The 13,437-nt window shown below is 46.2% G+C and overlaps 2 protein-coding genes across 2 annotated transcripts in view; both read left to right on the top strand.

Moving 5' to 3' along the window:
* Positions 1-765, top strand: part of ATP6V1B1 (ATPase H+ transporting V1 subunit B1) — an 83,623-nt gene extending 82,858 nt beyond the window's left edge. The window contains exon 15 of the mRNA XM_084860168.1: positions 360-765. Coding sequence (XP_084716294.1) covers positions 360-520 — 161 coding nt within the window. The 3' untranslated portion in view covers positions 521-765. The remainder of the gene's footprint in view (positions 1-359) is intronic.
* A 1,918-nt stretch (positions 766-2,683) lies between these two features.
* LOC146343524 (shootin-1-like) overlaps positions 2,684-13,437 on the top strand; it is a 46,840-nt gene continuing 36,086 nt past the window's right edge. The window contains exons 1-4 of the mRNA XM_084855247.1: positions 2,684-2,776; positions 9,389-9,441; positions 9,591-9,651; positions 11,279-11,373. Coding sequence (XP_084711373.1) covers positions 2,740-2,776; positions 9,389-9,441; positions 9,591-9,651; positions 11,279-11,373 — 246 coding nt within the window. The 5' untranslated portion in view covers positions 2,684-2,739. The remainder of the gene's footprint in view (positions 2,777-9,388; positions 9,442-9,590; positions 9,652-11,278; positions 11,374-13,437) is intronic.

The following is a 13,437-nucleotide window of genomic DNA, read 5'->3' as shown; positions in this document are numbered from 1 at the left end:
GATCCTTATTTGGCTGGGGGAGCAAGTAATTGCTTTAGAGCCCCACAAAGGAAATGGACAATTTCCAGTTTCTAAAACCTGAAATAATAGCATGAATTTAGTCTGCAGCCTTTGGAGGTGTGGTTTCGTAATCTTTCTTTCTAGATGTTCCTGGGGCATGGAGACCCATGTTGTCTGTCTGTCTGTCTGTCTGTCTGTCTGTCTGTCTGTCTGTCTGTCTATCTATCTATCTATCATCTACTTTAGAATATCCTTTAGATATGCTGCTAACTAACTAACTAACTAACTTATTGAATAGCTTTATATACTGCTGATCATATTTAAAAGTATCTCTAATTTGTGACTGCTGCTTCTTCCAGGGGCATATGAGAACAGAACCATCTTTGAGTCTCTGGACATTGGCTGGCAGCTGCTCCGGATCTTTCCCAAAGAGCTGTTGAAACGGATCCCAGAGAGCATCCTGTCGGAGTACTACCCACGGGAGGCCAAAGGGACCCAGAGCTCTGACACTGTTCTCTGAATCTCGAGCTACCAAAAAGCTTGGCTGTGAGAGGTCTACGTATGAGGAGGCCACAGGCTGTGAGGACCCAGAGATGGATCAGAGCTTAGATCCACCTACATTTTCTTCAGTGGCTTCCCACACTCCCTTTCTCTGCTTAGCTGCCTCCAGGACATTCTGCCACCTCGCTTTGATTGCCATAAAAGAGTCAATTGTAGCACACACTGTCCTGATTCAAAATAAAAGTGAAATCTTTTCAGCAAGGATATGAACACGTTCATTTGGTAAGCCTTTGTTAGGCTGTTGCTGGAGACTGCTTTCTTCTTCCCCTTTGATGTGCCTCTGGAAGGGCACGGGTTTCTGGATTTGCCCAGCATGTTCACAAGAATGATAAAAACATTAATTTCTAGGCAAGGTGACCAGACCTGAAGGAGGCCAGAACTCTTCTATTCTTTTAACACAGATACACAACCTTTTTGGCCCCATGGGCTGCATCAGAGACTGGAGATAAGGAAGAGATTCCCTTGCTAGCGCTAGTGTAGGAAACCTTTGGCAGTGCTGCCATGCTTGTTTTGGTGGTGACAGATGCAGGGGGCTGTGGCAAGCTGCCAGAAACAGCTTGGCAGGCTGCATGTGGCCCATGGTCCACAAAGTTTGCCCCCTGCTTCAACAGTTACAAGTAGAAGGGGGATTTTCTCAGCCCTCCATGATCAATTCATAGAATCATAGAATAGCAGGGTTGGAAGGGGCCGACAAGGCCATCAAACTTTTGTGTGTGATGGGCGGGAAAACCGTTCTCCTGAGGAAAGATGCAGGAGCTCAGAAGTCCTCGTTAGTTCCTGTCCACCTTAGTTCTTGGGCACCGGCACTGGCAGAGTTCTTGATAGCTTCTTAGGCAGAACTACCGCTGGGCCATGGGAGGTGACCTCATCCTGGGTCAGACCGTCGGTCCATCTAGCTTAGTGCTGCCTATTCTGAATGGCAGCGAATCCTCAGGGTTTCTGATAGGAGGCTTTCCAGCCCTACCTGGAGATGCTGCCAGAGGTTGTACCTGGAACCTTCTGCATGCAAAGCTTCTGCTCTACAGTTGAGCTACAGCCTTTCCGCAAACCTAGCAAATTTTGGCAAACACGTGTTCCACGCTGGCTAGGGCAATGCACAGGCACAGGTGAGGGGGAGGTGCAGGTACTTAACCCTCCCCATACCCATCAATTCTCCCCTTCAAATCCCCCCACACACACACACACACACAACAGACTCTTTTTCCCCAGCTAGAATGACTTCTGCTGGTCTTGAAGCCTTGCTCGGGGGAAAATGGTTAAAAATAGCTGGGGAGTCATTGGCAGGAGTGAATTGGTGGGTGGGAGATGGGTTAAGCAACCCCACCACGACTACCACCAATCCTCCCCAGCAAATTGCTCTCTGCCACACTAGTAACCCCTTGTTTTCCTCATGACAGGGTGTTCTACTCTCATAAAAAAAATGAAATGAAAGGAATGGTGTGGCTTGCAGAATAGCTAACCAATAACATGTGTGTACTGAATGATGCATGACAGAGGTGCAGAACCTCTTCCAGCTCGAGGAAGATGATGTCGGGGGCTGCATTCCAGCAGTGGGTGGGGTGAAGGCAAAAGGGGTGGAGCCAAGATACTACCATATTTTAGCTTAAAGCTGAGTCACTGCCAGTAATTCAGCCTTAGCAGAAGCATTTCAACCTTTTAGAATGGGGGGGGCAGGGGGACATGCAAAAGTCAAGAAACCACCAAAGGATCAGTGGTCAGTGGAAAGTGGGGGTCCACGGGAAGGGCCGTGGCCGTTTGGGGAATCCTGGAGGGTCGGATTTTTAAGGGTTTCCTAAAACCACATAATTGGCATTTGGCCTGGCCAGGCAAAGCTGCTGTGGTGTTGGGACTGGTCTGTGGGCCACTGCTGGGGGGGGGGGGTTGTGCTAGAGCACCACACAGCACATCTGGTTTCACTCAGTCCTGTGCAGTCAGTTGCTGCTGATCTCTTTCTCGCTTCTGCAAAGAGCCTCTTTCAGGTTCTTACAAATGCAAGTTTAGCACACACACACAAAAAGGCATCTTCCCCCATGGCAGTCATCACGCAAGAAGAGAAGCAGTTTCACTTCTTGTTGATGCAGGGAAAGTCCTGTCTCTTTTACGGAGAAGCTGATGCGAGGACAGACAGGCAGAGCAGAGCAGGACTGAAAGTTGTCAGTCGTCCACCTGCCGGCCCAGATGGAGCTTCCTGAGGATGGACTCAGCCAGCTTGCAGGTAAGAGGAGAATCTAAAAGAACAGCAAAAGGTTTGGGAGGAGACTGTCATAGGAGGAAAAGCTTCATCCTAGGGATAGAAGATTAAGAACTGACAGGTTGACAATTTTCAGATATTAAGAAGGAATGTTTTTTTGTTGTTTACATTTTATTTTATTTTTTTGCTTTATACATAAAACAAACAATCCCCAATTCCCCTCCTCCTCCTCCTCCTCCATTCCTCCATTTACCTTCCCCCTTTTTTACACACTTACACACACACACATAAGAAAGACAGAAAGACTAACAACTAAAATAAAAATATTTTTAAGCTAAGCATTTCGGCTTCTGTCTTCATCAGTAGCTGTGCTGTTAATTGGGGATCAGGAGTGGCAGTTTGGAATGCCTGGAGATGGAAGTTCCTTAGGATTAAAAACGGAAGTATGGTTGGTGTACTGCTTACGAATTGTCCTCCAGCTCCAGATTAAGGCCATTTGCACGAAGAGTTCTGAGTGTATAGATCCAGACATTTTCCCTTTTGTCAAGCATGTCAGTGTCTTTTATTTATTCTATTGGAACCAACTGTAAATCCAAGAGACTATGTGCAGGAGAGGTGAAATGTCTTGCACAAGGCTGCTTCAGGTTTTCTGGGGTAAAAATCACAGATTTGTGGTTATGGAATCTTGTTCTTAGGTCCATTGTAGTTTTCCCTACATATTGCATACAACATCCTTTTTTAACATTCAATTAAATAAACCACATAAGTCAAAGTGCATGTTAACGATTGTCTAACGCAATACATTTTGTTGGTAATTGTGCTCCTGAAAGAAGTGGTGTCTTGGAGGTAACTGCAGGTAAAGCAACACATTGATTTACAATGGTATGATCCTGGGTTGCAAGTATCTTGTTTAAGTGCAGCTTTAAGTAACAATTTACGTAGATTGGGTGGTTTTCTGAATGTAATGCATGGTGGAGAAGTAATGGCTTCTGTTAAACAAGCGCAGTAAGATATAATAGGGTAACTATCTTTAATTCTGCAAAATGATGCATGGTGTGGAGAATGTGGATAAGGAGACATTTTTCTCCCTCTCTCAAAATACTAGAACCCGGGGTCATCCTATGAAGCTGATTGGTGGGAGGTGCAAGATAGATGAAAGGAAGTACTTCTTTACACAGCACATAGTTAAACTATGGAACTTGCTACCACAGGATATAGTGATGGCCACCAATTTGGACGGCTTAAATTCCTGGAGGAGAAGGCTATCAATGGCTACTAGTCTTGGTGGCTATGTGCTACCTTCATCAGAGGCAGTGAGCCTATGTACTCCAGTTGCTGGGGGACATGGGTGGGAGGGTGCTGTTGTGCTCATGTCCTGCTTGCGGGTTCCTGGTCAACAGCTGGTTGGCCACTGTGTGAACAGAATGCTGGACGAGATGGACCCGTGGTCTGACCCAGCAGGGCTCGTCTTATGTTCTTATGTTCTTAATTATCTTGTGGTAATTAGGGACAGCAGGATGGTAGTCCACAACTAGTGGAATGTGATTTTCTTTCAAAGAGTTAGCTTTCGCTTCATAAAGAGGGATATCCCCAGATATTCCTGATGCTCGATTTATGTTATAGTCAATAATGTGGCTACAGGGTATCCACATTGTTGAAGATGTTCTTTAAATTCATTACATCTTCTTGAGAAGTTTTCTTTGTTATTGCAAATGCATTTTATCTCAAGAGCCAAACTATATATAATGTTCTTCTTTAGATGGTTTGGATGACATGACTTGAAGTTAAGGTACAGGTGGGAATCTGTAGGTTTACAATACAATTTGTCTGTGACAATTTGATAGTTTTCAATAGTTAACAGACCATCCAGGAAGGGTAATTTGGGGTTTTCAGTTGTGGTGTTACTGGTAAATGTTATCAATGGGTGGATAGTGTTGATAAACTTAGTAACAATCAAGCTACCCTTTCCATAGTCCCGGATGACAAAAATGTCATCTATGTAATGCCACCATATGCTAGGCTTGTAGGGAGAAATTCTGCAGATAGTTTCTTCGAGTTGTCCCATAACTAGATTGGCATATGATGGGGCCATACATGTTTCTATTGCTTATTTTTTATTTATTTATTTATTTATACCCCACCTTTTTTCCTCTTGCAAGGAACCCAAGGCGGCTTACATTATCCTCCTCCTCCTCTCCATTTTATCCTCACAACAACAACCCTGTGAGGTGGGTTGGGCTGAGAGTCTGTGACTGGCCCAAAGTCACCCAGTGAGCTTCCATGGCCGAGTGGGGACTAGAACCTGGATCTCCCAGCTCCCAGTCCAACACTCTTGCCACTACACCACACTGGCTCTGCTGTACCTTAGAGTTGTAAATCGTCATTGCCATTGGACATGAAATTGTTACAAGTGAGAACCAACGTCGCCAGGGATGTTAAGGCTCCAGTGCTGGGTTCATTAGAGGTTCTGCTGTTTAAGAAGCGTTTTAAAGCGGAGAGGTCGTCTTTGTGGGGTATGTTGGTGTCTCCAAAAGTAACATTGGAGGTGGCGATGATGGTTAAATTGATGTTCCTGATTTAGTCTCTTGATCTTCATAAGGAAATCTGTAGTGTCCTTAATATATGAAGGAAGTTTATGGACTACACACACACACACTTCAAAAACATAATACAATACTAAAATGAAATAAATTCTAAAAACATGTATGTATAATACATTTGTCATATAAAACACTCCTGATTTATAGCTAAAATTCACACGTGACATCCTGCCACATTAAGTGGCGTCAATACACAGCTCCCAGAAGCCACCCCAAACACTTTCCATTTTTTCTAAAGTACCTTACTGATGGCTCTGAGGCTGCTCAAGTTAGCTGACTTGGGAATGCCACGAGTTCTAGGACTTTTTTCTGTCTAAACATGCATAAGATTGTGCCTTTAGCGATTAAAAATGCCCTTCATAGCCATGCCTTCTGGTTATATTTATTACATTTCTATACTGCCCCATAGGTGGAGCTCTCTGGGTGGTTTACAAAGGTTAAAAACAAAAAATACAACATGCACAATTTAAAAGCATAAAAAACACACAAACAGACAGTATACACAGAGACAACAGATATCTAAAAATAGCTTTGAGCAATTGGTTGAGCCGAACCATAAAACAAATCCAGGTTCAGTTTAAAACTCATCACGTGCTGTGGGCCCAGTTAGAAATGTGGGCCCAGTCAGCTGCATCCAGCCAGATATGTGACTGCATTTATAGGAGCAGTTGTGAATCATGTTTATCCTGGGCTGTGTCCACCAGCAATTTACTCCAACCTGGCTGCGCAGTGAGGTTTCTGTGTTTCCATGACATCATGGCCATTCAGCACCAGCCCTGCATTTTATCGTGGAAAAAAATCACTTCTTCTGAGACTGGTTATAGTTCGACTTTTCCTGCTTACTTTGGCTCCATTACTGAGCTGTTTCTACAACTGCACTGGGTTCAGCATCATAGTTCTGCCCATGGAGCGTGTAGCCCAGCCCTTGTGGGTGTGTCGCTCACCTGCCCATGACCTCAGTGACCCAACCCTTTCCCTCTGCCTGTTTTCTGGAAGTTTTATCACTGTTTTGGAGCAGGATGCCAAGGGACCAACTTTTGAAACATCATTGAAAATAAGCGCTAGAACACTAGTGCATATAAGTCTGGTATAACGGGCAAGCAAGTACTCCCACTACAGACTGAAAATCGGGTTTATCTCAGGTCGTTTTCCATCAATATGCATACCCTCTATGTCAGTATCTGCCTATGACTCTATCATTCCATCGTGAAATAGTACTAACACGCATTTGCGCTATCGTGCAATAGTGCAATTGCGTGTTAGTGCTATTTCACAGTGGAGTGATAGCAAGATACTGATGTGGAGGGTATCCATATTAGAGGGAAAGGGGGGGAAATGGGCGGAATTGGGCATAGATCTGGGAAATCTGCTCAGAAGTAACTCCCACTGTGGTCAATGAGGCTTCTTCCTGAGATTGCCATTAAGGGGACTAGAGCATGGATGGGGGAGCCTCTCTCACTGGTTGAGAAATCCCTGCCAGTCTGATGATGTTCACTTCCAATCCCCCCACCCCACCCTGAAGTATGTTTCTGTCATCGACTTATAATGGTGCGGAGAAGTCGGAACTGGAGCGGCACACTACGGGAACAATGGGAAGGGCTGCAGTGCCTCTTAACGTGCAACTGTGCCTTTGCTTTTTCACTCCTCTTTGTCAGAGTGCAATTGCTCTTTAAAACTCACTTTAAAGCGGGGGGGGGGGGCTCGGAAGGCAGGGAGGAGACTGGCCAGAGCGGGAAACTGGAGCGGAGGAGAAGCGGGAGGGGGGGCTCAGCAAGAGGAGGAGGGAACACAGATGAGGTAATCAGACCCAATGCAAACTTCACCCAGACTCCACCCAGCCATCAAGAAAATAATTTGATTAGAGCTCAATGGAAACAGCACAGAGCCCCCAGGCCACAGTGATGATAAGCCAGGTCTTTAAGGGCTGTGGAAACTGGAGAAGGAGCAGATGAGATTGGAGAAACATCGCAACAAAGTTGCAAGCCGGGTGAAGCCAATAGTGTGGAAACACACCCCTGGAGCAAATTTTTAAAAAATTGTAAAAGCAAGAGGAATTGCATTCCTTCATTAATTTCAAAGTGCTAACCTCTGACGCTCCTTTGCCAGTGAAAACAGGGACACGATTGTGTCAGAGAACGCTCCTGGATTCTCAGATGGAGGAGGAGGACTGCCTGAATGCTCTCGTCCTCCACTATTACATGTTGCTGAAGGCTCTTCTCCTCTGCTTGTTCTATTCTGTATGTATTTACTCTGCAAGGTAACATAAGGAGAGCCTTATGGGAGAGCTGGTGACCAGCTTATGGGAGAGCTGGTCTAAGGGGAGCTGGTGGGTCAGATCACGCTGGCTCCATCTAGGCTGGCATCCCGTTTCTCTCAGTTTCTGGCCAGGACATCTACAAGCAGGGCCTGGAGGCGGCAGCCCGCTCGCGCAGTATAGGGACATCCCATTTAGCCAACACGGCTCTTGATGGATCTCTTCCCTGCCATCAAGTTATCTCTCTTTTAAAGCCACCAAAGCCCAGGGCTGCCATCACCACCTCTTAGCACCTGTCCTGCAGTGGATTCTGAAGTGAGAGTTTCAGTAAGCTGTCCATAAGAGTGTCGTTTCTTATTTAGCCACTTTTAAATGTTGAATAGAATCTGTAGTCTCACAATGGATCTGATGGTTTTAATTATCATTAGAGAATAGAGGCAACTCAAACACATCATTATCTAGAGAAGCCGTTGGGGTGAGGGAGAGGAGGGCAGATGGAAAGGAACTAACGCACCTCGTGTACACATTTTTCATCTCCAAAATCTCCTGTGAGGTGAAATAGTGGTCTTAATTTGCCTGCAGGGGAGCCAGAAAATGGAGACGATCTAAATATGATGGTTGGAGCATGTGCTAGTTTGTGCAGGAAGACTTCCCACTGGATTATGCCCTAAAACAGGGACTTTTCTCTATGAAGCAGAGGTACTGAACCTCAAGGGCCAAATTCAGTTTCTGAGAAGCTCTTAGGGGTCGGGTTCCAGTGGTGGTTGGGGACGAAAGTAAAAGGTGCAAGGCCAAACATACCAGCATGTTTCAGCTTTAAGTTCTTCCTGCCAGTAACTAAGCCTTAGGAGAGGCATTTCAGCCACTCAGAATGGGGGGAAATCATGCAAAGTTGAGGAAACCACAAACGATTGCTGGTTGGGGGGGAGGGGTGGGGCCAGAGGAATGGGCGTGGCCATGTGGAAGACCCTGGAGGACCAGGCTGGGACCCCCAGCAGGCCAGATTTGTTCCATAGGCCTGAGGTTCAACACCACAGCTATAAAGGTCTGTTGACCTATAGGAAAAGTTAATCGGTGTCTGCAGGCTGGTCCAATGTGGGTGGAGTCATATCTGACGGTGGGTGGAGCCAGAACCATTGGTGGATGGAGCTTGCCACATCGCAAGGTTGCATAGCTCTTTCTCTGTCTTTTGCACACATACATGGCCACAAAGGAGAAGAAGAAGCAATTGCTGGAGGGGCGAGAGCAAGGGTGGACTTGCAGCATCCAGCGAGCCCACTGACACTGAGCACTACATGAAAAAAGGCCAAGGGCTGCAGGTTCTCCCGACCCGGCCACCCTAAGACTTTTGTAGGTCTTAGCAGCCAGATGGCCACCTGGCTTAACGCACAATTCACACATTCCAATAGGCATGGTAATAATACATTTAATTAAACTGATAAATGAATAGTTAAAAATGATCAGAAGAAATTGTGTGGTACTGCTACAGGGAGCATCTTCTATGTTGAACATAGAATCGTCCACATTCTTTTCCAATGTAATTTTGGACAAAATTTCAATGCAGAAATATTCATTTCATGATGTTGGTCATTGCTGTCTGGCGATGCATGTATAAAGCTCATGTCAGCAGGAAGGTCTCCTCCGTAAGGGGCTTGTGCAGTAGAACATCCCATGATGCAATTTGCAAGGGCCTATTGTCCTGGAATGTCACTGCCCCCGCCCCAAATTATCTGGGGAGACCTGCATTTTTTGTGACCACTTTCTCTCTCTGTTCCTCTACAGCCATTTTGGAATCTGGCAGCAACCCAGAACCGGAGGAAGATGAAGAAGACACGGTACATGGATCCATTTCATACTCAGCCACTGATTCCAATGGGATCATCTTCTGTTTCCAGGGTGGAAACTATTTTACTGGTTACTACTGGTAGAACTATAATATGAAACCTCAAACACAGACAAATACTTATTCCCTTTCATCCTCCAGGAAGCGGATCTTCTTCAGGAAAGGGATGAGGCCAAGGAACAGCTGGCCGAGTTTGAGCGTGGTGAGTCCACTATGCCACCCGCTCCAGCCTGCTTATCCCAAGAGGAGACGTTGGCACAGAGCTCCTCTGCCTGCTTCTGCAGGAAGCTCCTGAGCTTCTACTGTGGTGCTCAAACACTGGATTAAGAGTGTGAGAAAGCAGGGCTTAAAAAAGAAAAGCCAACAGATACATACAACATGTTCTGGGGAGGGGGGGGGGATGAGTAAAAGTTGTATTATGCGAGCTGATGTAACAAGTGATGCTAACAGTGACGAATAAAGGGAGCAGTCCAGGCTCCTCTGGAAACCTAAACCCTGCTCAAGCATGCCCAGTTCTCCTCACCCTGCTGCTGAAGCTGCACCTGCAGCCTCCACAGCTAGTCCCCAGAGAGAGCTCACCAGTGTCTCAAAGACGAAGGAAAACATTCTAGAACATAGAACCCCTCTCCAGACAAGTCATGCAAAGTTGTCACAGTTAGGGTGAAAGGTAGTGCAATGCCAGAAGATATCCAATATGGCATATTTATTAGGGCAAAGTGACACGAGACATTTGTGTCTGAAAGTGGTCACTGTAGAACAGCAGCCAGTCTGGTCTCCATGAAAAACAGCCTCCTTGAAGATTCCGCCAAACATGGCAGGACAACAGTCAGGGGCTAAATTACTGAGATTCAAGAAGACAGAAATCTGCTATCTAGATTTATCATTGCAATGAGAAGTCAGCAACCTGCTGACCTTAAAGAGGCACCGGGGAATTATGAATATTCGGCAATCCCAAGATCCTTCTTCACTACAGGTGGAAATGCGCTCTCTGTCTCCTTACATAAGACAGGTCGGAAGGCAACCCTGCCCTCGAGGCTACGCACACTCACCGTGATTCCTCATTTTAAAAACCCTTTTAAAAGTCCAAATCCATTTTTTCCCTTACAAAATACCCTTCCATTCCACAAGAGTGCAACGATTTCATTTTAACATCTCATGCCCACAGAACTGCTTATCATCAGCTCCTCACTATAAGGTCTGCAACTTATTGCCTGTTTTATATTTCTCACTCCAAACTTTTTTGGGTTGTGTTCGTGATTCCTTTTTTGTGAAGCTTGACTAGAACACCCTTCTGCATTACTACCGTGCGGTTTCCAGTTCGAAGGATCATTTTCTCGCACTCGCATAGGCTTCTAAATGGCAAGCAATGTGCCACTAAGCCACAAACCATGTGTGCACGCACAAGGAAAACGCACAGGAGTGTTGTAGCGGGGTGTCCATGAACAATGTACTATAATCGCATACCCCTGTGCAGTTCCAAATCTTCCTTTAAGAGGGCTCTGGCCAGGTGAGATCAGTATTCTTCATGGCACCAAATCTGGCACATTTTTGGACCTCCAGTCTAGCTTCCCCCCTCCAGCACTGCCATATCCTGCTAGCGCCTAGTCGCAATGGACATATGCTGCCCGCACTATCAAGGCAGTGTGCCCCTGAGCACCGGTGCTGTTGAAAGCACAAGTGCGAGGGTGCTGCTGCACTCAGCTCTTGCTTGTGGGCTTCCCAGGGAGAGCTGGTTGCCCACTGAGTGAACAGGATGCTGGACTAGAGAGCCCTTTGGTCAGATTCAGCACAGCTCTTCTTACATTCAGCCTTTTCCTTTTCATTCCCAGTCTCCCAGGCCTTGCTGGTAGAGCTGTCCACATTGGAAGACGAGTATGAAATCGAGAAGTCATGCCGAGAGCAGGCAGAAGCCTACGCCACCCAGGTGAGCATGGCTTGCCAGATGCACCACAGTCTCCATGGAGATAGAGCTGGGGGTAGTGGGTGGGTGGGTGGGATTTCAGTGATGGCAATCTAAACCGTTACTTTCAATCCAGTTTAACAACAGAGAACCAGGAAACTCAGTCTATGGGCCCAGGTTTGGTTTCCTCAAACACACACACATCTGCTACCCCAGGGATTCAACTTCTCTCTCTTGCAATTTATATATTTAAGGTGCAGTCCTATGCATGTTTAGTCAGAAAAAAAGCCCTGCAACTCCCAGCATGCCCCCGCCATGCTCATGCTAGAAGTTGTAGACCATGCCCATGTCTGGGGCATGCTGGGAGTTGCAGGGCTTTTTTCTGTCTAAACATGCATAGGATTGTGCCCTTAAGGAATGTATGTCCTCACCCCAAAACATTCTCAGGCACCCAATAGCTATAATACAAAAATACAATCTAATATGATTTTGAAAAACATCCTCATGCAATAAAGTACAAAGGCAATGAAGTCTAAAAGCAATAGAAGAGTTTTTATTGTCTTAGATCTGTTATTGTATTTTTAGATCTTTACACTGCTGCTGGTTTTTACTCTTTTATACTGTAGTTTTAAATGTTTAAACGTTTTATGTTTTATCATGTTGTTACTGTATTTCATGGTTTTAACTGCTGTGAACTGCCCAGAGGGCTTCAGCTATTGGGCAGAATAGAACTGTAATGGATGGACGGATGGATGGATGGATGGAGAAGACAGACAGACAGACAGATGAGCAGCATAAAACTAGACACTAAGGATTAAAAATTCAGTTTTCAAAGGTCTGGGGAAATAAAAAGATCTTTGCCCAGCACCAACATGGCATCAGTGGGCACCAAGCAAGCATTCTACAAGTGGGCATTTCCTACCAAGTTGACCATTTTGCACAACTGCTCTGGCAATGTGGGGGGCCATTTGGAGAAAGGCTTGTGAAGGTCATCTCAGTGGATGGGCAGGTTCATGTAGACTCCCTATAAGGGGTGGGCCACATGCAGCCCACGACACCCCCACTGCCACCGCTGAATTTGTTGCTGCAGTGGTGGCAAAAACACTGCAATTTTCCTTTAAAACAAGGCATGCAGGGAGTACCTGCCTTGCTGGGAAGCAGAATCACTCTCCTGGAAGGGAGGGGAACTGGGCCCAGGACACATGGAGCGTGCCCTCCTCGGTTCTACGTGAATCTGCCTGTCCACTGAGATCATCTCTGCATTGCAGAGGTCAGTGAGCCTTCAGGTGACCACCTCAGGCTGTGTGGGGCTTTGAAGTACTTCAAACTGGGCCTGGAGGGCGAGAGTGAAATTCAGTTTATTTATGTAGCCCCTTTCCCATAAATACATTGCACTCAAAGCAATTTGCATGAAGTCAGTTTAAATACGATAACCATAATAAATAAACACTGTAACTCACTACATAATATTGACAGTTCACCAGTTAGCCGTTAATTTAAAACAGCCTTCTGCGATCTGGGTCCTGCTAGATGTTGTTGCCAACATGGCCATGCTGGCTGGGAATGATGGCATTATAGGAACCAACACCTGGAGGGACCAAGAAGATTTGTTTCCAGTGCCTGGCCCCAGACTGCCAGCTAGCATCTTCGCACGACTGTATTTTGAACTGCAGCTTCTGCATCATTTTGAAAGGCAGCACCACGTACAATGCACTGCAGTAGTCTAGCCTGGAGATTACGCGGGTGTGGATAACTGGGGCTCTTCCGTCAAACCTTCCTCAGAACCCTCTTCTGTGAAGCCTTTGGCCTCTTTCCCTCCTGAAAGCTAAAGGCCAGACCAGATGTGATGAGAGAGATGCGTGAATGCAGCTCCGTTCTCCAACACCATTTTTCCTGCTATGAGTGGGGCGGGGGGTGATTTGGATCAGGGTTGTGGTACAGGGAGAGAGGAGGTGTGGACCCCTTTCCTCTGTCTCATGACACCACCCATTGAGCCCGGTGTGGCCTACGCTGCCATGCAGCAGCTCTCTAGGGCCTCCGGCAGAGAAGGGTGGTTCTCATCACCTGCTCCCTCATCCTTTTTCAAAC

Source organism: Heloderma suspectum, chromosome 5 (genome assembly GCF_057233095.1).
Source record: "Heloderma suspectum isolate Gila_16-S chromosome 5, 16-S_ref, whole genome shotgun sequence".
NCBI lineage: Eukaryota > Metazoa > Chordata > Lepidosauria > Squamata > Helodermatidae > Heloderma > Heloderma suspectum.
This window is presented reverse-complemented; position numbering and strand designations above follow the sequence as displayed.